The 21,243-nt window shown below is 36.0% G+C and overlaps 1 protein-coding gene across 6 annotated transcripts in view; it reads left to right on the forward strand.

Annotated features, from left to right (window-relative positions):
• Positions 1 to 12,903, forward strand: part of Kpna5 (karyopherin subunit alpha 5) — a 35,238-nt gene extending 22,335 nt beyond the window's left edge. For all 6 annotated transcript variants that reach the window (XM_042696213.1, XM_042696164.1, XM_042696298.1 and 3 more), the window contains 5 exons: positions 780 to 858; positions 3,512 to 3,637; positions 5,198 to 5,325; positions 8,814 to 8,992; positions 11,030 to 12,903. In XM_042696213.1, the coding sequence (XP_042552147.1) occupies positions 780 to 858; positions 3,512 to 3,637; positions 5,198 to 5,325; positions 8,814 to 8,992; positions 11,030 to 11,217 (700 nt within the window). In that variant the 3' untranslated portion in view covers positions 11,218 to 12,903. The remainder of the gene's footprint in view (positions 1 to 779; positions 859 to 3,511; positions 3,638 to 5,197; positions 5,326 to 8,813; positions 8,993 to 11,029) is intronic.
• The last annotated feature ends 8,340 nt before the right edge of the window (positions 12,904 to 21,243 follow it).

Raw genomic sequence — 21,243 nt, forward strand, 5'->3', positions numbered from 1 at the left:
AAATGCCTTGGTATATGAGACACAGTAAAATACAGAACACTATTTCTTTTCTAACAATCACTGATTTATTCATTGCAATAATTTTGTATAAAAGGTCATGTACTAAAAATCATTTAATATCTCACTTGTATAAAAGATAATGTTTATAACGTTTGTCTTTAACAGGCTGGTTAGCTGTTTTCTTTTTAAAAGAATAGCATTTCCGTATAAATAAAACTTGGTTTAAAAGACACTATAAGCTAGGTGCTGGTGATTCATGCCTATAAGCTACTCAGGAGGCTGAGACAGGAGGATTGAGGTTTGAAGCCAGCCCAGGCAGAAAAGTCTTTGAGATTATAGCTTCAATTAACCAGAAAAAAGCTTGACTACAAGCATGTTTGAAGTAGTACAGTGTCAGAATATTAATAAAAAAAGAAAATGAGAACATATAGGCCTTGAGTACTGACATGCATGCTCACAGAATATTTAGCTTCAATATCATGAGAAGAATGTGTGTGTGTATAAAACCTGGATAAAATTAATAGCTTGTGATCTTCAAAAATGATGAGATTATGAAAATCAAAGGAAGATTGAGGAACTGTTTTGATTATGACAGACTGGAGTGACATAACTATTTGGGTGTAGCACATGGCCTCGAGTTTGTTTTTTTCTTTTTAATTACTTGGAATTAGTAAAATGTGAATGAAATGACTGAATGAACAGAATAGAGGGATTGGTACTGTGTAATTTTCTCTAAATTAAAATTTTTTAGTATATGAGGTCAAATTTTTATTTTTTAGGCACAATGACTATAAAGTTGTATCACCTGCATTAAGAGCAGTTGGTAATATTGTGACTGGTGATGATATGCAAACACAGGTAAGTTCAAACTTTAATATGACAAGTTGCTATGTTTTGTTTATTATGTTTCATACCACTTAGTTGTATATACTTTATAATAAGTGCTACAGTGTTTTATGCATTCAGGGCAGTGAGCATATTTTTGATAACATGTAATCTGTTTATACATCTGTTTAGGAAAATACTATTGTAGATCCAAAGAAATATATGATAAGCTGGGTGCTGGTAGCTCACACCTGTAATCCTAGCAACTCAGAAGGTTTGAAGCCAGTCAGGGCAGAAAAGTCTGAAAGACTCCGTCTCCAAAATATCCATGAAATAAACAGGGCTGGAGGTGTTAGGTCAAGTAGGAGACTGCCAGCTGAGAAAAGAGGAGACCCTAAAGTCAAACCTCAGTACCACCCCCCCCCCAAAAAAAAGTATATGATAAATATTCTTTCAGGAATTTATATCTAATTAAGGAGAAAATATTTAAATAAAGCAAATAAACCTAGTTGATATGTATATATGAATAATCAGTGGACCAGACAGTAAATGTTGTAAAAGTTTTTGAAGAAGATCAGCATACTAAATTTCGTTAAGGAGTTAGAACTAAAACTAGATGCTAAAAGTAGAGAAATACAGGAGTTAGAACTAAAACTAGACGCTAAAAGTAGAGAAATACTTAAATAGAAAGTGTTTTTGTGATGATAAATGTAGAAGCAGACATGTGTAAGGACTGAAGTCAAAAGCCAGCCCAGGTATGAAAGTCCGTAAGACAATTATCTGCAATTAATCACCAAAAAAGCTAGAAGTGGAGTTGTGGCTCAAGTGGTAAGGTCCTAGCCTTGAGCAAAAAGAAGCTCACAAATAGTGCTCAGGTCCTGAATTCAAGCACCAGGACTGGAAGCAAAAAAAAAAAAAGCATTAAACCTAACCAGAAACATTAAATGGTAACTGATTGTAAATAGGTTTCAAATGGGATTAAAAATAGCACGGTGAAAATAAATAATTCTAGAATTAGTGATTAGCTACATGTATATGTGTATGTCTTTGAAAGAAAGATGAGACATCAAATTAAGGTTTGGTATCAGGATTCTCTTGTGTTTACCATCTTAAAAGTATGTTTGTTTGTTTTTTTAAGTTCTAGTCTACATTTTGTTTTGTTTTGTTTTTGTCAGTCATGGGTCTTGAACTCTGGGTCTGAGCGCTGTCCCTCAGCTCTTCAGCTCAAGGCTACTAGTGCTCTACCACTTGAGCTACAGAACCACTTCTGAGTTTCTGGTGGTTTATTGGAGATAAAGAGTTTCACGGACTTTCCTGCCCAGGCTGGCTTTGAACCGAGATCCTCAGATCTCAGGCTCCTGAGTAGCTAGGATTACATGTGTGAGCCACCGGCACCTGGCCTACATTTTTTTTTTTTTTTTTTTAGTTTTAACTTTTTAAATTCTATTTAATCACCAAAGTAAATAAGCAATTGATTCTGGTAACTGATAGTTATTCTATCAAAATACCCATTTAATGAAAACACTGTGTATTTTCAACTTAATTTTTACTACAGTGCTCTTTACATTCTTTACCAAAATTTAAATCATTTTTGAATATAGGAACATAAAGAATTAGAAGAACCGGTGCTGGTGGCTTATATCTGTAATCCTAGTTACTCAGGAGGCTGAGGTCAGAGGATTGCAATTCAAAGCCAGCCTGGGCAGGAAAGTCTGTAAGACTCTTTATCTCTAATTAACCACCAGAAAACCTGAAGTGGTGCTGTGGCTCAAGTGATAGAGCACTCACCTTGAGCTGAAGAGCTGAGCGGACAGTGTCCAGGCCCAGAGTTCAAGCCCCATGACTGACGGGGGGGAAAAAAAAGAATTAGAAGGGAATAAAGACCTTTGTATAGTGATAAAGTAGATCTTTACCTAAGAAGTAGAGTAATAAAACTTACTCTGCACATTAAGGTTTCTTCTTTTTGTGTGTGTGTATGGGGGATGGTTATGAGTATTGAACCTAGCATTCTTCTCCTTTGTGTATGTGTATAAGTACAGGTCCTGGGGCTTGAACTCTGGGACTGGGCGTTGTACCTGAGCTTATATGCTCAAGATTAGCTCTCTGTTTCTTGAAGTACAACTCTACTTCCAGCTTGTTGGGTGGACTTTCCTACCTAAGCTTGAGCTACCCGTACCTGGCTTGAAACTAGAATTCTTGAGAATGCTACTCAAGCATTTTACTATTTGAGCAATACACCTAGCCTTCATCAAGGAGAGAGAGAGAGAGAGAGAGAGAGAGAGAGAGAGAGAGAGAGAGAGAGAGAGAGTATGTGTGTGTGTGTGTCAGTCCTAAGGCTTGAACTCAATGCCTGTGCATTGTTGCTTAGCTTGTGTGCTCTACCACTTGAGCCACAGCTCTACTTGCAGCTTTTTGGTGGAAAATTGGAGATAAGAGTCTCATGGACTTTCCTGCCCTTGCTGACTGAACCTTGATACTTAAGATGTTCAGCCTCCTGACTTGCTAGGATACAGGTGTGACACAAGCATTGGCCATTAAGGATTTTTTAAAATGTCAGATTGCTTTTAGATTGCTGCATATGTGTGTGCGTAGTGAAATATGTATCTATTTGTATAATAGGAATTATACATTTCTGTATAGATTATTTACTGTAAAACTTTTTGTTTCCATTTCTAACTTGTTCTAGGTAATTTTGAATTGTTCTGCATTACCCTGTCTCTTACACTTGTTGAGTAGCCCAAAGGAGTCAATTAGAAAAGAAGCCTGTTGGACTGTTTCTAACATTACTGCTGGAAACAGAGCTCAGATTCAGGTAAAATACCTTACCTATCTGAGACAAGAACAAATGTTACTTTGAACAAAAGCTGTCATTTTATCAGTGACTGTAGAGAATAGTACTGCTATCACTAAAAAAGGATGTATTTTGAAAGAACCTTCCTGAAAAGTATTTCAAAGAGCATAGTATTTCCTCCTGTAAAATAATGGCATTGTTTTTGGTATTCTAGTGAGGAACAGTAATTACATTTATTAAAATGCTTAATGGTGCCCAGTGTAATTGTTAGTTTTTAGAAAGTAATGGTTTTTCTTCAGTTTTAAGTAAGTTAGGTTGTTCTCTCAGATTTTAATGATTTATTAGGGTCTTATCAAGCTCCTTGGGTTGGTGAATGTCTCCATTGTATCAATTATATACCTGTGCTTTACTGTCTTTAAGACTTATATCCTACCCTTATCATCTTTATTCTTTTGTTTGTTTTTTTGGTTTGTTTTTGTCAGTTATGGGACTTGTACTCTGGGCCTGGGTGCTATCCCTCAGCTTTTCAACTACCACTTGAACCACAGCAGCACTTCCAGTTTTCTGGTGGTTAATTGGAGACAAGAGTCTTAGGGACTTTCCTGCCCCGGCTGGCTTTGAACCGTGATCCTCAGATTTTAGCCTCCTGAGTAGCTAGGTTTACAGGTGTGAGCCACTGGCTCCTGGCTCATCTTTATTCTTTTATTTTTTTATTTTATTTTATTTGTGAACATACTGTACAGAGGAGTTACAATTACATGGGCAGGATAATGCATACATTTCTTACCAAGCATTGTAGCCTCCTCCTTTGTTTACCCTTCACCTCCCTTCCCAGCCTCCCCCCTTCCCCCCACACCCAATCCTTCCCCCCTCCCCCCCCCCCCCCCCGACATTGTAAAGCTCGTTTTTGACATGACAATTTGTACTTCTCATTGTTGCAACAGGTCCACCTGAATCCTTAAACGACTTGTTTTTCCCCATCTCCTCCACAAGTTATACTGACATCATCTTTATTCTTTTGAAAGATAATTTCCAGCTAGACATGGTGGTGCACACCAGTAATCCTAGCATGCAGATATTAGGATAGGACCATACCAAGTTTAAGGCTGGCCTGGGCTATAATGTATCTCAAGACATACACAAAATAATAAAGGTAATTTCCTTTTAAGAAGAAAGTATTTGCATATTTGTTGGCAGATTAGAGATCAAATAGTTTCAAAGATTTTGTTAGAAACCTGACCCAGGTTTATGGCAATTTGGAAATACTTAAGTATTTATAATCAGTACATCTTGAGCCTGGGAAGGTGGCTCAGTAGTAGTGTGCTTGCCTTTAATGCATGAGGCCCTGGGTTCCATTCCTCAGCACCACATAGCAGAAAAAGCTGGAAGTGGCTCTGTGGCTTCAGTGGTAGAGCGCTAGCCTTGAGCTGAAAAGAGCTGAGGAACAGCGCATAGGCCCAGAGTTCTGGCCCCATGACTGGCAAAAAAACAAAACAAAAAAACAGTACATCTCTACTTAGTAATGCTTTTAGAAAATGTTTTGTACTAATGTTGTTGCATCATTTTTCATCCTCCTCTCAGGCTGTTATAGATGGAAGTATTTTTCCTGTTTTGATTGAGATTCTTCAGAAAGCAGAATTTCGCACCAGAAAAGAAGCAGCTTGGGCTATAACTAATGCAACATCAGGAGGCACTCCAGAGCAAATAAGGTGGATTTAAGTTTTGACAATTTTTTAGGAGTAAATCAGACAGGATCTGAATTAAAACATGCTCCTTATTTAGTGATGAAACTAACATTTCTGTGCCCATAATTATATAAGCACATATTAATATGAAACAATATTAGCTGAATCTTTCATAATTAAAAAAATGTAAATGATAATTAGCACCATCCTCTTTTGCAGAATGGTGTTAATTTGAACAGAAACTGTTTATTTTCAAATTATACTGTCATGAATGTTTTTCTTTTTTATTTGAGGTTTAAGCTCAGGGCTTGGTACTTGCTAGGCAAGTGTTCTACTGCTTAGGCCATGATTATAGCCTTTTATATCAGTTGATTTTTTGAGATAAAGTTTTGTTGTTTCCCAAGGCTGTCCTGGACTGCAAACCTCCTGTTTACCTGAAGTACCCTTGGTCAAAATCCTTCTGATATCAGACTTACTGTGACTGGCAAATTTTTTTTTAAAACATATTCATAGAAATCTTAACACTATTACATAAAAGTGACTAATAAATTTGAATATCAATTACAGGCAAAGTGAAGTACACATTTAATGATTCTGTATTCCTAATTGTCATACCAGTGTTTTTTTGTTGTTGTTTTTTTGCACTGTCCCTTTTGCTGCTCCTTTTGCTTAAGGCTAGTGATTCACCACTTGAGTCACAGTGCCACTTTCCTCTGATTAATCGGAAATAAGAGTCTCATGGACTTAGCTAAGCCAGTGCTGGCTTTGAATCACAATCCACAGATTTCAGCCTCCTGAGTAGGAATACAGGCATTAGCCACTGACCCAGCTAACTAGTGGCATTTTTTTTTCCTATTCTAGTTATATTTCATATGTACTAGTTTTTGTTTTTTGTTTTTATAATTTAAGCTTCTTACTAACTTAACTGGTAGTTGTAAATGGGCATTTAAATCAGACTAGTTTCAAATTTTACTTTAGTAAAAATTGTGTGATCTTAACAGAGTTATTGATTCTAGTGTCTTTATTTTTTTAAGTTCAATAATACTAGTATCATAAGTGAAATTTATGCATTTAAACTGTTCAGCATAGTAATGATACCTGGAGTTCTCAAGTAAAATTTGCCACTGTTAATCATTTTTGTAACCATATTTTTTTATCAGTATTAACTTTTTAGTCTTTTGAACTGTATTTTCTATCTTTTTATCTCCAGTAACCAAGTTCCATTTTGTGCCTCAAATAAAAGTTTGATTTCCTACAGAATCTTACTTTGAAGATTCCTCCACCTGACTCAAGAATTCTTAGGTTTCTTTCTTTTTCTTTTTCTTTTTTTTTTTCTTTTGCCAGTCCTTGAACTCAGTGCCTGGACACTGTCCCTGAGCTTCTTTTGCTCAAGGCTAGCTAGCACTTTACCATTTGAGCCACAGCGCCTTTTCTGTGTGGTAATGAAGAATCAAACCCAGGCCTTCATGCATCCTAAGCACACGCTCTACCACTGAGCCATATTTCCAGCCTTTCTTATGTTTCTTAAAGTGACTAAAGTTACATTAGTATTTTATAGTTCACAGGATTTTATGGATTTTGGTTTGGTTTGGTTTTGGTTTTTGACACAGGAGCTCCCATGTAACCCAAGCTAGCCTTGAGTTCCTAGTGCTCTTACTGCCTTGCCTCAGCCTCCTAAGTGCTGGAATTACAGGCATATACCACTGCATTCAGCCAAGTCATTGTCCTATTCCTGGCATTTGTGCTATTATTTTGTTCCCTTAAATTCAGAACTTATGTATAGTGATATTATATTACCTGTTTCTATTTTATGTTTTCCATATTACCTCATTGCTTTTTATCAGTTTTTCCTACTTCATTTGTGTCATTAATAAAGTAGTAATGAAGCAATATCATTCCTTCGGTCTTATATTGGAATACTAATTTATTTGCTTTGAGTTGAATGTTTTCTTGTCTACAATTAGATGCGTATTTTTTCAATTTATTTTTTTATTTTTCAACTTAATTTTATTTTCCATGTATGATCTTTTAAGCTTATTATTTGGATCAAGTGTCTTAATGGATAAATGATTTTCTAACCATTTTTGTCATCTTGTTAACTATACATACAGGAGAAGAAAGCTTTAAATTTTTCCTTTTTTTAAATGTCAGTATTAGGGCTTGAATTCAGGGCCTGGACACTGTCTTTTGGCTTTTTTGCTCTCTCACTTCCATAGTTCCACTTCTAGCTTTTTGATAATTAGAGATAAGAATTTTCTACTAGCTAGCTTCATTTGTGATCTTTATACCCCAGCTTCCTGAGTAGCTAGGATTTACAGACCTGAGCCACTTGTGCTAGAGTTAGAATTTCTTGAACTCAGATTATATTTGGCCTACATTCCACTTGTAGTTGTTAAGTACCAGCAATCAGGTACTTTTATGTCTTATAACTGAAGTAGTTATTCATTCAACAAATATTATTGCTTAATTATAGTTCAGTATATAGGAAGGATGTGCTCCAGTGAAGGTACATCCATTTATTAAAGTTAATTTTTATTAAATGCTTTTACTCTATTCTCATAGCCTTATAAAATTGACACTATTATTATTCCCACTTGAACATGGGAAACAAATATCTAGTAGTTACTTAGGGTCATACAATTAAGAGTGAAATTAAGACTCATGGTGTCTGACTTCAGACCCTGTTCTTAACTTTTGTGCTTAATATGAACTTTTTGCCAAGTGAACAGATTAGTTACTTCATTTATATTAGACAGAATGGAAAAACGTGCTAACTAGGAAAGAATGAAACATTAGGAAATGAATGTAATATTTCAATGAACATTTTTATGAATATTTACAGGATGACTTGTTTCTGGACATCACTTGCATTTCTTAAATGTAGCATGTTTAAGAATATTATAATTGCTTCCAGCCCAAGCCTCACCTTAAACAAAACACAAAAAAACAAAAAAGAGTGGAATCTACTATTTTTAGTGTTGATATGGTATACAGAAACAAATCCAAGTATCAGTTTGCCTGTGTGTATAATTTTTAGTATTTATAAAATTGTTTATTACTAGTTATTTTAGAGGAATATAGAATATAGGATTTCAGGTTCCTGTGTACATAAAAAATATAAATGTTTGTTGGGGCTGGGAAGTTGGCTCAGTGGTAGAGCGCTTGCCTTGCATGCCTGAGGCCCTGGGTTCGATTCCTCAGCACCACATAAGCAAAAAGAAAAAAGCCGGAAGTGGTGCTGTGGCTCAAGTGGTGGAGCGCTAGCCTTGAGCTGAAGAGCTGAGGGACAGCGCCCAGGCCCAGAGTTCAGGTCCCACGACCGGACCCAAAAAAAAACAAACAAAAAAACCAAAAAATATAGATGTTTGTAATATTTAAGCTTTTATAGAAATATTTTTCATAACTGCTTGTGCTTTGTTATGAAGAATGTTTTTGTTATTATAAAATACAGGGTTTATTAAGTCTTAATTTTTTTAATTTTACCCACTTCTCTTTTTTAAATTTCTTTAAAGGTATTTGGTAGCTTTAGGTTGCATTAAACCCCTTTGTGACCTTTTGACTGTAATGGACTCCAAAATAGTGCAAGTGGCTTTAAATGGACTTGAAAATATATTACGTCTTGGAGAACAAGAATCTAAGCAGAATGGAGTAGGCATTAACCCATATTGTGCTCACATTGAAGAAGCATATGGTAAGCTATTAGTTAAAAATATGTAATTTTAGTTAATTATTACCTGTCTGAAGTAGTTTCCCCTTGTGCCATAAATTGTTTTTACTGTAAAAGCAAATTTACCTATAACTTTTCCTAACCATGTATTTTCACTATTTAGCTTTATTTTTACATTGTTCTTATGCAGAAATATTGACTGATTATAGTACATATCTGGTTTTATGTTCTCCTTATTAATATTTTAAGACATACATTTCTTTATGATTTTTTCTTTTTTGCCAGTCCTGGGAGTTGAACTCAATCTGAGTGCTGTCCCTGAGTTCCTTTTGCTCAAGGCTAGCACTCTACCACTTGAGCTACAGCACCACTTACGTATTTTTTTCTGTAATTACTTGGAGACGAGAATCTCATGGACTTCTTGCCCAGGCTGGTACAGGCTAAGTAGCTAGGATTACAGGTATGAACCGCTGGCAACTCAGCTTCTTTATGATATTCATGCTTACAAGATCCATGGTGTTATATTGAGTGAGCATTGAGAACAGTTTTAGCCATATACTTACAGTTTTACATTAGTTTGTGTGCCACCTTATATATGCTAAAATAAATATCCTTCTACATATAAATTTGTTTCTTCTGTTCAATCAGTATCTTGATATAAATTTTCAGGAATAGAATTGTTGAGTTTAACCTTCCCATAGGTTTTATTCTGCTTTCTAGAAGCCCGTTACCTCAGAATGTCAATGGTTTTGTAGAAATGTCCATAGCTTCATAATTGTTGAGCTGCTGTTGTAGCAGATGCAAAATACTATTTCAAGTTAGTTTAAGTGCATTTCTTGGCTTATTTCTTATAGAAAAGTATGTACTATCCATATGCTAGTATATTTTGTCCTTCCAATTAAGTATTTATTGTACTTTGTCCATTTACATATTTGACTGTAACTTTTGAAATAACTGTTTGTACTTGTTTACTTTGATATGGCTCCTGGACTTTTTCTTACTTAGTTGACAAATTCTGTTCATTCATGTTTAATAAGTACTCAGTTTAATTCTGTGTCTTCAGAGTTTCCAAAGTTGCTGTTACTGGTGGTCATTTGATGCAAATTAATCTTTTTAGTAACCAGATTTTTCTGATTAGATTATTAAAGTATTTAACTCATAAAATTTAGTTAAGTATAAATCTATTACTTATTTGACTATTCCCTTTTCTAGATTAAATCTCCTTATATTTTATGACAAGTCAAACTTTTACCTATGGGTTTTAAATGAAGCCCAGAAAAATCGCATTGCCTTTATTTTGCGTTATATATTACTGATTAAAACACTATATAAACACAGGATAGTAATTACCAATTTAAGATATTTCCTTATTATGGCTACTATTTTGATCCCAAATTCTATTACTATTTTGTGGCATTCTATTGTATAGATGTGACTACTTTGCTTACTCTTTCTTCTATAAATGATTTATTGTAAATGACTTACTTTTAAATGAAAAAGTACCTTATCATTACTCAGATATATGTAGATTGATTGATTGACTAATTCATGCAGTGCTGGTGTTTGAACTCAGGGCCTTTCACTAGGCCTTTCACGTCGGAATGAAGTTTCTCCATTTCATTTATAGATTGCATTTTTGATAAGTTGTGTAGCAGTTAGCCATACATAGTATGTTGTAGTGAAAAGATGTCATGGGTTTGCAAATGATTTGCATTTATTAAGAACCTTCAGCTCAGCTTTTGATGTGTTCATTGAAGTTTTGTCACTTTCTTTTGTTGTGCTTTCTTTTTTAATGTAATTACTTTGGAAAGGACCTGTGGAGGTCCTAGCAGGGTGGTTGGTGTTCCTGTTCCTATTCCTCAAATACTGTGATCCTCTTCGCATCCTATTTCCCCAGACTCTCATTGTTAAAGAATAAGGCATAGATTGGCAGTTGATGTGGACATTAATTGAAAATAGTCCTATTGCCAGTGGAGTAGATGGATGCTGTTGATTTATTATTTTGATTTAAATGTTATCAAAACTAATACTGTGTTTTTATATATTATGTTTCTATAATAGGACTGGATAAAATTGAGTTTCTGCAAAGCCATGAAAACCAGGAAATTTACCAGAAAGCTTTTGATCTGATTGAACATTATTTTGGTGTAGAAGATGATGACTCCAGCATTGTACCTCAGGTGGATGAAAACCAGCAACAATTTGTTTTTCAGCAGCAGGAAGCACCAATGGAAGGTTTTCAACTTTAACTTGATGGACCATTAAAAAGTAATGCCTAAAAGGTAGCTTAGGATCTCTTCCATGTTGCCAGTGTCAGAACATGGAGGAAAAGAATGAATCTGATGCACTTTTACAAGCAAAATGAAACAAAAGTTTCCATTCAGATGCAACCTTTGCTTATACGTTTTTGTTCTTTGTTTGTTTCTTGGTAATTTGTTTTGTTATGGCTATATCTGCCTTTTGTTATTTGGATTTTTATATCTTTGTGAACGATTAAACACATTATGCAATTATTTAACTAAAGCTTGAATAGGAGAATTTTGATGAAGTATTACATAATGGTTCTGAATTTTTTTCAAGTATTCTTGGAAACTGCACAATAACAGATTAGCTGTCAATAATTGCATTTTTGGCAGTAGTCTGACATGCCCAATCTACCAAATCTACCTCTTACCTTGAAGCAAAAATAAAAACAAAAGCTTCCGAAGCATTGTAAAAGCTGAATTAAAATGTGAAAATATTACCTTTAATTCTAAATCACTGTGCTGTAGATTGTACTTTGCAAAAAATGATTACAACAGAAAATCTGCAAAATTTATAAAACAGAAGAATCAGTTGTACTGATAACTGTTAAATGTGGCAATTGTAAAGAGAGAAGCTGTTCTTCATGTTGAACACATTAAAACTACAAAACAATTGTGTTTTTAACATGTAAATGCTATTATATTAGTATATTTTCTATTTTTCACCAAATATGCTACCATTTTGAAAGTGTTTTATTATTTTTACAGTCTTCCTTTTGAAGAAAATCATGACAGATGCTTGCTCTCATGAATCTAAAGTAGTGCTGCATACCTAAAATACTGTACCTATATCTCTGATTTTTTTCAGAGCAGTAATTGAAAAATTTTGTTCTGTGTATAATGTGAACTTAAGTTACATGAGTGACAAAACTATCCTGAAGAAGTCACGTTATTGTGTATTAAATTTTATTAAAAGCATTTAATGTTTGGACTCAGTAAGTGATGATATTAATGAAAATTGCTAAAGATTCTTTAATAGAAATCTATATTAGAAATGTTTTCTTTTGGTAATAACTCAGAGGGCCACACTGCTGCTTGTTATGAATCATATGTTAGATTGCATTTGTATCAGATTGGTTATATATATATGTGTGTGTGTTTTATGAATTAACAGCAAAAACCTCTTCAAACTATAAAAATCTAAAAGGTTTCAATAGAAAAGTTATATATATATTTACACATATGTATGTATGTCTTTGTTACTCTCCTGGTACTGTGCGTGGTAGAATTTTCTAAGTAGCTGTGGTACTGTTCAACTCAATCTTTTAATTTATAGTTACATGCAGATTATTTACATTTCCAATTATATACCTAGAATTCTTACTTAAAATCTAATTTACAGCTTGTTTTAGATGGGAATTAAAACATTTTGATATGACTCATAGTTTATTCTGTAAAGAAAGATTTCATTTATGATAGCATTTATGTTTCTGCTGGAAATCAGAGGCATGATATGAGAGTATATATAGGAATACTTTAAAATAGAATTATGCTCTGTAAATTATGTGTCATGTTAAACTTTGAGTAGGCACTTAAAATCTGCAACTATAAAATCCAGGTTCAGTGGTGTCTATAATGCTGACTTCATCTGCCAGTCCCTTTTATACTGCAAAAAAGAGGATTGTGTCTGTGTCCTTTTTATTGTAGTAGAAATTACATTGTTGAGTATAAAAAGTATTTCTTTTGCATTATATATATTAAAAAAACAGGGTAATGATATTAAAAATTACTGAATTGATAGTGAAGCTATCAGATATATACTATGGTGTTGGACGTTCTAAGTATCAGGTGACAGGGTATTCTATTCTTTGTAATCAGTTGAACTTGATATTACAGCATAATTCACAAACTAGCCAGCTGTGCCTGCTTTTGAGGACCCCATAGTCACTATAATAAATCTGTGAACCCAAACTTTCAAAACATAGTTCTTATAAAACTTAATGTATATGTATGCACATGCAGGTACACATAGAATGTCTCCAAGGAAGGTTTCAAAATTTGCCACTAACAAGTGTTGTATTTCTAAGTTAAAATATGGCCCTGTCTCAAAAACTTAAATATTTATATTTACTTTATCTATTACTTGAATAATTAATTTAATTAGATTTGAATGCAAAGGTCCTGGACAAAGTCTAAGTCTGGTGATGATTTATTAGATTATGACTAATTGGGATACTTTAAAAATTATAAAAAATGTGACCAATGTTTTCAAGTGTGCCATTAAAAATGCTCCAAAATTTAGCTGGGTGTCAGTGGCTCATGCCTGTAATCCTAGCTACTCAGGAAGCTGAGATCTCAGGATCAAGGTTTGAAGCCAACAACTCCACCCACCCCTCCTCCACGAGGGGCGGGGTGGGGTGTGAGACTGTTATCTCCAATTAATCACTACAAAAGCCAGAAGTGGAGCTGTGACTCAAATGGTAGAATGTAGCCTTCAGCAAAAAAGCTCAGGAATAGCAGCAGCAAGATCCTGAGTCCACAAGACCAGCACAAAACACACACAGCTTCATAATTTGTTTTATTAATCTTTATTGTCCCTTGTGAAAAGAATAATTTGCTTTCCTAAGACTTATGGTATGTACATCTGAAAGAAACTGCCAAATCAAATCAGAATGTATTATAAAGAGGAATGTATTGGCATTAATGTAAATATCAAGACAATACTGGAAAGTTCATTTCATTTAATTACATTTGGTATTTGAAGTTCTACTAGTTAATCTATGAACTATGCTTGCTTACTCATTTATGAGCACTCCACTCATTGGCCTGTTTTCAAAATGTCACTAACTTGAGTTTTAGCGTCATTTATTCACTTGTAGCACTGGAACACACACAAACAAAAAAAACAGGAATAAATTACTGGCAGAGAAAGAATAGTGTTTGGTAATGATAAAAACCTGTTTGCAGTTAAAGATTGATTTATGGGGAGGACTAAAAGAAGCATTTATTACCTTTGACTTTTTCTTATAGGAAAGAGCATAACGGAAAAAGGAAATATAAATCTTAATGAAGTTTGGTACTGTTCTAAGTTTAGTGTACTACTCGCTTAATAGTGAAACTGAGATCGAATATTCATTCTAATTGGTAGTACTACTATTTTATGAAATGTGACATGATAAATGCAATATAATAGGGCTCTAAAATGGTAGCATTTCTTTACATTTTGATTGGGAAGTAAGGTAAAGGGAGGATATTGTTACCTAACTAAATAAACACAAGAATTATGCAATATTATAAAATATTACAGCCCTATATTAAAAATAATAAAATATTATTTTACAGTTGCATTTATATGAATGTGTCTATTTCATTTGATTTCACTTAATGTGTTTTGCTAACAGGGAGCAAAACTAAATGGCTGTTATTGGTTAGCATTTTATCTATATAAAACTAACAAAGGAGATACACAGAATCAAAACATAGTTGGTTAATCCAAAAAACATTCAGAGAAAGGAACAGTGCAACCAAAAAAAAAAGAGAGAGAAGAAAAGGAAAAGGAAGAGAACAGAAGCAACAGTGACAAGATAGTAGATCTGTTTTTTGGGGGGGGGCGGTTATGGGGCTTGAACTCTGGGCTTAGGCACTGTCCCTCAGCTCTTCAGCTCAAGGCGAGTGCTCAACTGCTTGAGCCACAGAGCCACTTCTGGTTTTCTAGTGGTTTATTGGAGATGGGAATCTCATGGTCTTTCCTGCCCGGGCTGGCTTTGAACCGTGATCCTCAGTTCTCAGCCTCCTAGGTAGCTAGGATTACAGGCGTGAGCCTGGCTAAGATAGTAGATCTTATAGACCTAACCTCAACCACATCAATTTATAATTTAAAGACTAAATTGTAAGATTTAAAAAAAAAAAGCAGAAGTGGAGCTGTGGCTCAAGTGGTAGCGCTAGCCTTGAGCTGAAGAGCTGAGAGACAGCGCCTAGGCCCAGAGTTCAAGCCCCACGTCTGACAAAAACCAAAAAAAGCAAGACCTTTATGATTCATCTATTTTCAATGTTTTGAGGTGCTTTTATATTCTTCAGCACGGCAGTAATTATAGTTTATATTGCCACCAACAGTATATTGTTTTCTTTTTCCTACATCCTCTGCAACATTTATTATTTTGGCCTAGTCCTAGTTGCTCAAGGAGGTTGAGATCTGAAGATTGCAGTTCAGAGCTACCCCAAGCAGGAAGGTCTTTGAGACTTTTCCCTCTAATTGGCCACCAGAAAATTGGGAGTGGTGCTGTGGCTCAAAGTGGTTAAGAGTGCTAGCCTTGAGTTAAAAAGCTCCAGGACAGCACCCAAACCTTGAGTTGAAACCCCACAACTGACAACAAAAAAAGCCATTGTAACTTGATATTTATCATGGTTTTAATTTGTATTTCTCTGAGTGCTAATGATATTGAAGCCCACTTGAGATGTATTCTAAGGATACAAAATTATACCAGCCAGGAACTGGTGGATCATGCCTATAATCCTAGCTGCTCAGAAGTCTGAGATCTGAGGATCAAGATTCAAAGCCAAGGAGGAAGCAACAATGCTGGATAGGAAATGTACTCATTACCTTGCTCATATAACTGAAACCCCTCTGTACAGTATTTTTACAATTAAAAAAAGTTGGGCTGGGAAGGTGGCTCAGTGGTAGAGCACTTGCCTTGCATGCATGAGGCCCTGGGTTCGATTCCTCAGCACCACATAAGCAAAAAGAAAAAAACAAAAAGATAATAGAAAGTTAAAAAAAAAAAAAAAGATTCAAAGCCAGCCCTGGCAGAGAAGAATCTGCAAGACAATTATTTACAGTTAACTACCAAAAAAAGCTGGTGGAACAATGGCTCATGTGGTAGAGCATTATCCTTAAGCACAAAAGCTCAGGGACAGCACCCAGGCCTTGAGTTTGAGCCTCAGGACCGGCACCAAAAGAAAACAACCCCAACAATCATCATACCAAAGAGATAGTGGCTTTCCTGTTTTTTCTTACTATTCACAATAGTTAAGACATGGAGAATCAACCTGGTGCTTGGTTTTTAACTCTGTTAGGACCCACATTTAAATTATTCTTTTACACTATTAACCTTTGTGAGGAAGTTACTAAGCAGCATTTTCCAGATACACCTCCCATTCTGAGCACTGATAACCTTGAGCTACAAGGTATTTCTGCTGAGCTGGCAGAAATAAAACTATTACAGCCATCTTTGAACTCTAAAAACTTGCCACTTCTCTGAGGAATAGTCTTGGGTAATAACCATGTGGTCACCTTAGCTGAAGACTCCATCTCCCCACAATGCAGGCCTCCAAAGTTTCCTTTGTATCACCTGCAGCCCTCAAACATCCAAGGAAACAAAATGAACAACCTTAGAGCTCAACTAATTTGTTTCTTTTATTTCACAAACCACTACCCACACCTGACATCTGCTGTTTGTTTCTTATTTTTATCTGTAGTTTAGTTGTTTCAGACTAGTCCTTACTGTTCTATTTTGGTGGTAAAAAATGGCTTTCCAGTCCATACTTTTCTTCTAGACAGACTATATATCTGAGGCTAGGTTTGAACTTACAATGTAGCCCCAGCCCCAACCTTACCACCTTACTGTCTCAGCCTCTTAACCAATAGAATTACAACTGTACATCACCATACTTGGCTCTTTAAAGATCTTTTAGCAAACTGTATGGAATGAGCTTTGCTCCCTTTTCTCATTTCCAATGTATTTTCTTGTTTATCTCAATGACACTTGCCAAATTTGACTATGGTGATCATCTAGGTCTTTTTAAAAATTTATTTCATTAGTTTCTGCCTTTGACCTGGGTAGTTGATGCAGACATATTCACCGTGTAAAACTTACCAAGTTATATATAGTTTGGTAATATTTTAGAAAGGTCTTATACTTGTGGATAGTAAAATCATAGCAAATATTTCTTAAATATATTGTTTTACCTATCATTTATTGTTGCTGATGATAGTAATGGCCACTTAGACTATCATTTCATTTTAGCCTGTGCAGCCATTGCAGCTTCTTCACGCCACTTTGCTTTCTTTGCCAGGTTCCAACTTGTTAAAGATTCATGTCGTCCTGCAGCCTGTTAAACAGAACACACGGCCTTGTGACTCTTTAGAAGAACTTATATTTTAGTTAAGAACAATAGAAAAGAAAAACATGTCATAGTTCCTTAGGAAAACTTCTTTATTATGGAAAAAAGTTACATGTCTAGACTTCCAGTCTGCAAGACAGTTAATGTCAAAATCTGGCCCTTTCCCCAATTCCCATCCTTCTATATGCACAGACAAATTTGTTGGATAAAACATAATATGTAAGCCCAAAATCATAAAAGGGAATCTTCCACTACCAGAAATGCCAGGTGGTTCAAGGAAAATAGCCAAGATGGGATAATTGGACTTAAAGGCTTTGGGATAGACTGAAAGCATCAGAAAAATGTATGAAGTAACTGAAATTCCTCTCAGGGTCCAGGGATCTCACAAGGAAAGTAGGCATTTATCTTGGTGCAGGGAGAGGAGACCTAATATTTATGGTTTTTGTTGCTGAGGCAATTTACTAACCATTAAAAGATGCATAAAAACTTGAGAAGCATGAACTTAGTAGGTAGTCACTTATAGTACCTTATCGAGTAGTCATTTACCTAATACAGGTTAAGATCAAGAAATGACCGGATCTCTTTCTTGCATGTTTGATTTCTTAGCCCAGGGTTTTCTAGTTTCCATTTAATGAGAACAATATTAAAAGGACAGATTATTTTCTAAGCTAGTAGGATTGAATGGGTGTATTTATGTAACAGTAAGCTTAATGGGTCTTAGTTCCAGTGTGAAGTTAGTGGGCTCATGTATACACTAGAGAACCTGAGAATCATAGCATTAGGCACAATGAAGATTGGTGGGTGGAATGCTGGGATTGAACCTAGGGTCTCACACAAGCTAGGCAAGTGCTCTGCCACTGATCTATCCCTAGGTTCTCTCTCTTTTAGGGACATACTCACCCTTTTGGCAGAAATGATCACTGCAAAGCAGGCCACAATCGTGAGTCCAATCATTATGTAACAGGCTTTCACTCGAGCTTTGTTTCTTGCAGCGTCTATCATTTCAGGCCTAAACCAAGATTAAATATTTTGTCGATATGGTTTGTGACAGGCATGATAAATAATGATTTATTTTGCTTGCCAGTTAGTCACTGATTCCAAATTATTAGGTGTTCTATTCAAGTTGAGATCTTTTTTTTTTTTGGTAGGTCGTGGGGCTTGAACTTGGGGTCTGAGCGCTATCCCTCAGTTCTTCAGCTCAAGGCGAGCGCTCTACCACTTGAGCTACAGCGCCACTTCCTCAAGTTGAGATCTTAAGGTAGTGTTAGCCGCTATGAAAGTATAGTACAGAATATTTAATTTCCAATTGCTCAAAATGAAACCATAAGAAATTATGGCTTTTTACAAAACGTAAGGAGATATGACAAAGTAAACAGGACTCGAGAAATTAAAGGACCTCCACTCAGCTGGTTGAATCATTACCAAATGACCCCATGCTACTGACCACATATATGGTATATTTGTGCACATCGGAGGGAAACTAGGAGGAGGATACAGAAACAGAGGGAAATGGGAAAACAAACAACAGCAGGACCCATCAGCTGCACTGGTCATTGATCAAAACAAACTAAGCAACTCAATGACAGCTGTGGGAGGGAGGGAATGAGTGGGAAAGAGGGAACAGCTGACACTGAGCAAAAGGAAAGAAATGTACATATCACCCAATGCGGAAGAAATAACTATTGTCAAAACTCATAGAACTCACAAACTTTATAGACCACAATAAAGACAATTTGCCCTATGAAGGTTAGAATGTGCTTGTGATTTTAACTAAGTATCACTATCCCACAATACTGTGAAATTTGTGAAATTTATGTAATCACTTCATCACAATTGCTATAAAAAAGAAATGATAGCTTTGTTCATTAACTAAAAGTAGGAGTTAAAGCCATTTAAGCAGGTTTTTATAAACCCATTTTCAACATTCCCCCACAGTCTTTCCCCCCACCAATCCTATTTTCAAAAGAGACCATTAAACATTTTGTGTAAATAACTGTCAGAGAAAGGGTCTTTCCTTCATAGCTTCATGTAAGAAGTGATCAAAATTACAATAATTTTTCAAAAAAAAAAAAAAGACAAAAGAATGGGTGTGGTGGTGACTCTAGCCTGTAATACAGGTGGAGAACAGGGGACCCAGGATCAAAGAGAGGACAGGGATAAAAGTTCTGGAGATTCCATTTCTTTCAGTGGCTGAGTGCCTGTCATCTCCAGCCACACAGGGAAGCTCAAACAGGAGAATGGCAGCTCAGGAAGACCTAGGAACAAAGCAAGATCTTTTTTTAAAAAAAAAAAAAAGGCAAAAGGAGGTATGGCTCAGATGGTAGGTATCTGCCTAGCAATTGTATGGCTCAGGGTTCAAAAAAATACTCAAAACAAAAATACTCAAAAACAAAACCAAAACTGTTAGCTGGGTGCCAGTGGCTCATGCCTGTAATCCTAGCTACTCAGGAGGCTGAGATCTGAAGATGGAAGTTCAAAGCTAGTCCAGGCAGGAAAGTGCATAAGATGCTTATCTCCAATAAATCACCAGAAAGTAGGATGTGGCACTGTGGCTCAAGTGGTAGAGCATTTGTCTTAGCTGAAGAGCTCAGGGACAGCGCCTAGGCCCAGAGTCCAAACCCCACAACTAACAACCCTCCCCCCCCAAAAAAAACCCCTCTTACTCTTATTAATCTGAAATTTGATAGTTACCTTGGGAAGTAGATATTAATTTATATTTTTATTAATAACGTTCTATGAGAGATAAGATTTTTTTAGCAATACTACTTACAAACTAGTGTTACCAAAGAAGTCATGCCTGTGGAACTTTTATATTAACCATTTATAGTAATATATACATTATATAAGTATAGTGTTTGATGATAATGATGAAGAAGATGGTGATGATGATGACGATGATTGGTGGTGGTATTGGCCTTCTGCTTGCTAGGCAAGTGCTCTATCAGAGAGCCATGCCTCAATGCCCTCAGTATTTTTTTTTTTTTTTTTTTTGGTCCGGTCATGGGGCTTGAACTCTGGGCCTGGGCGCTATCCCTCAGCTTTTCAGCTCAAGGCAAGCGCTCTACCGCTTGAGCCACAGCGCCACTTCCGGCTTTTTTCATTTTGTTTATGTGGTGCTGAGGAATCGAACCCAGGGCCTCAGGTATGCAAGGCAAGTGCTCTACCACTGAGCCATCTTCCCAGCCCCTGCCCTCAGTATTTTTGAGATAACATTTTGTTTCTTGCCAGGTATACATCCGAACCACAATCCTCTATATTTTGCTTCCCATTATGGCTAGGAGGACAGGCAATTGGCCTTTTTCCAATGAGATGGAGTCTTGTGGACTCTTCCGCCCAGGCTGGCCGGAAGTGTGATCTTCTCTGTCTCAGCCTCCCACATAGCTAGGCTAACAGGCATGAACCACAAGTACTTATCCTTGAGATTGCATCTAGTGCCATTTGTTTCCATCTAATGTTGAGTTTAAATAGAAGGTAGTTAATTTTTTTTTCAAAAATTCTAAGAAGACAGGTTGCAATTTTTCAAGATAAGGATTCAGGTGGTTTTTCTTTCTTGCTATTGTTTCTAACTTATTTATAAGGTGATTTTTTTGTTGCTTTGTATGTCCCTCCCCCACAGTATAACCCCTGTTTTCACTGTTTTTGATGTTGGTATAATTTGGGGAGGGGAAAGAAAAAAACAAATTGTTTAAATAGGGATACAGGTAGACCCATTGCAACAATGAGATGTACAAGATGCTATGTCAAAGAATGAACTTTACAATTTTGGCAGGGGGGGGGTGGGGGTGGAGGGGGTGGGGGGTGAGGGGGATGGGGGGTGGGGGGGGTGGGGGAGGTGGGGAGTGGGGGTGGGGAGTTGGGGGGGGAGAGTGTAGTCATGGAGATGGGAGGGTAGGGATGGTAAGGGAAAAACAA

This window comes from Dipodomys spectabilis, unplaced genomic scaffold, assembly GCF_019054845.1.
Source record: "Dipodomys spectabilis isolate Male_0828 unplaced genomic scaffold, ASM1905484v1 ptg000001l, whole genome shotgun sequence".
NCBI lineage: Eukaryota > Metazoa > Chordata > Mammalia > Rodentia > Heteromyidae > Dipodomys > Dipodomys spectabilis.